This window comes from Malurus melanocephalus, unplaced genomic scaffold (genome assembly GCF_030028575.1).
Source record: "Malurus melanocephalus ecotype Western Australia unplaced genomic scaffold, MMel_1.1 scaffold_5090, whole genome shotgun sequence".
Taxonomy (NCBI): domain Eukaryota; kingdom Metazoa; phylum Chordata; class Aves; order Passeriformes; family Maluridae; genus Malurus; species Malurus melanocephalus.
In genome coordinates this window covers 367-2,228 of record NW_026628321.1, presented here as the reverse complement: position 1 = coordinate 2,228, position 1,862 = coordinate 367, and the positions used below count along the sequence as shown (strand labels likewise).

Sequence of the window (1,862 nt, the reverse complement as noted above, 5' to 3'; positions counted from 1 at the left end):
TGGGGACTTCTGGCACTACTCAACAGATCCAGAGGAGGAGCAGAACTTCAACAGGACTGTGACCACTGCTTTCCACCAGATTGTGACCATCACCTTGACAAGACTGTGACCACCACTCCAACCATCAGGTTTTGTTTTCTTTCCTTTTGCTTTGCATGCCAGGGGACCACATGGTGCTCAGCACAGGAACTAATGAACACTATTCTGTTCCTGTCCCAGGGTGCCTGGCTACACTCTGCCTTTGTGGGTTAATCAGTGTCATTGTATTTCTTATAATCTCTTTTGTGAATTGTAACTCCCAACTTTAATCTCTCACGGGGAAGTTAAGTGGGGTTCATTTCTCTGCCAGTTAAAGCCCGCACTGTGTTTTAGAGGTTTTACAGTCATGATACACGTGGTAATTTCTAGAGACGGACTTGGGCAAGAGTAACTCCCAATCCAGCATGCTAACATCTTGTTTTCCCCTCTAAACCAGGATTTCCCATTCCCAGACATTAGCTGGATGGAGGAGAGGGCTGCGAAGAAGAGGAAGATGTCTCAGGACACACAGGAAGGTGAGGAGGAAGTGATCGCTCCTTTCCCCCTCTCCTCCATCACTCCTGGCTGCAGGACAACCCCACTGCCGACACCATCGTGCCGGTGATGGACTGGGGAGGATCTGCTTCCCCTTCCCTCTGGCACGGAGGCAAATCCCATTCTCTCCTTGTCCTTCCTCCCCCAGGCAATGAGCTGAGGATGGAGACCAAGGAGGGCAAATCCCCCCAGCAGAACCTCGTGGAAGAGGCTGTTTTGAGCGGCTCCACAGCACAGGAATCCAACGAGGAGGAAAAGCCCCGGATATCCCACAAAAAACAGGGGTCCAAAGCCAGCTTAGTGTGCTCTGAGGGGAAAGACCCACCCTGTGCCAGGAAGGCACCAAGAGCTTCAGCCAGAGCTCAGAGCTGGTTGTCCATGAGCAGCTTCACACTGGGGAGAAGCCCTACAAGTGCTTGGAATGTGGGAAGAGCTTCAGCCAGAGCAGAAACCTGCTCTGCCACCAGATGATCCACACTGGGGAATGGCCCTATGAGTGTGGGAAATGTGGGAAGGGCTTCAGCAAGTGCTCCCACCTGGTTCAGCACCAGCGCATCCACACCGGGGAGAGGCCCTACAAGTGTTCTGAGTGTGGGAAGAGTTTTCAGAGCAGCTCCAATCTCCTCCTGCACCAGCGGATTCACACGGATGAGAGGTTCTTCCACTGCCTCAAGTGCGGGAAGGGCTTCAAGCGAAACTCCCACCTCATCAGGCACCAGCGCATCCACACTGGGGAGAAGCCCTATAAGTGTCCCGAGTGTGGGAAGAGCTTCTCCAATAGCTCCGACTTGAGCAGACACCAACTCAGCCACCAGTAAGGGAAGTGCCGTATGAGTGCTCTAAATGCAGGAAAAGCTTTTTTCCTCTCCTCCAGTTCCTTCCCCCATCAGAGGATCTATACTGAGTAGAGCCCTGGTGACCCACATTCCCTGTGATCCACATTGGGATGTCACCTGGCTGGTGGTCTCCGTGTCCTCCTGGATCCCCATAGACACCTGCATGAGCACAGGGGCAGGGACATCCATCGGGACTCTGATCCAAATCAGAAATTCTTTGGGAAGAGCTGATTTTTTGTTTACACCCCAAAAAATGTCACCTGCTCAGTCCAATTGTTTTTTCTAGTAGCATCATGCAATGATGAATGATCTTGGAGTTCTCTTCCACGGAAATCTTATTTCCAAGGAAATAAATAATTTCCTTCTTCATCCTGTCAATACAACCAAAATTGAGGTAAAAATAAAGAATGTAAACCAAGGCAACTAAAGCCAGCCATTTTACTGGATTTGGTG

General features: G+C 50.8%; 1 protein-coding gene across 1 annotated transcript; it reads left to right on the top strand.

The window, feature by feature from the left end:
- Positions 1–502: 502 nt before the first annotated feature.
- LOC130588441 (zinc finger protein 436-like) lies at positions 503–1,391 on the top strand. Its single transcript, XM_057389363.1, has 3 exons — positions 503–554; positions 722–873; positions 1,041–1,391. The coding sequence occupies exons 1-3, from the start codon at positions 503–505 to the stop codon at positions 1,389–1,391; spliced, it is 555 nt and encodes a 184-aa protein (XP_057245346.1).
- Positions 1,392–1,862: the final 471 nt, after the last annotated feature.

Bases quoted from the DNA above. Each gene is read 5' to 3' on its own strand.
- LOC130588441 (XM_057389363.1), top strand. From the start codon at position 503: ATGGAGGAGAGGGCTGCGAAGAAGAGGAAGATGTCTCAGGACACACAG. The intron at 555-721 runs GTGAGGAGGAAG...TTCCTCCCCCAG, and splicing joins GTCTCAGGACACACAGGAAG to GCAATGAGCTGAGGATGGAG. The intron at 874-1,040 runs GTGTGCTCTGAG...CTCTGCCACCAG, and splicing joins AGGGGTCCAAAGCCAGCTTA to ATGATCCACACTGGGGAATG.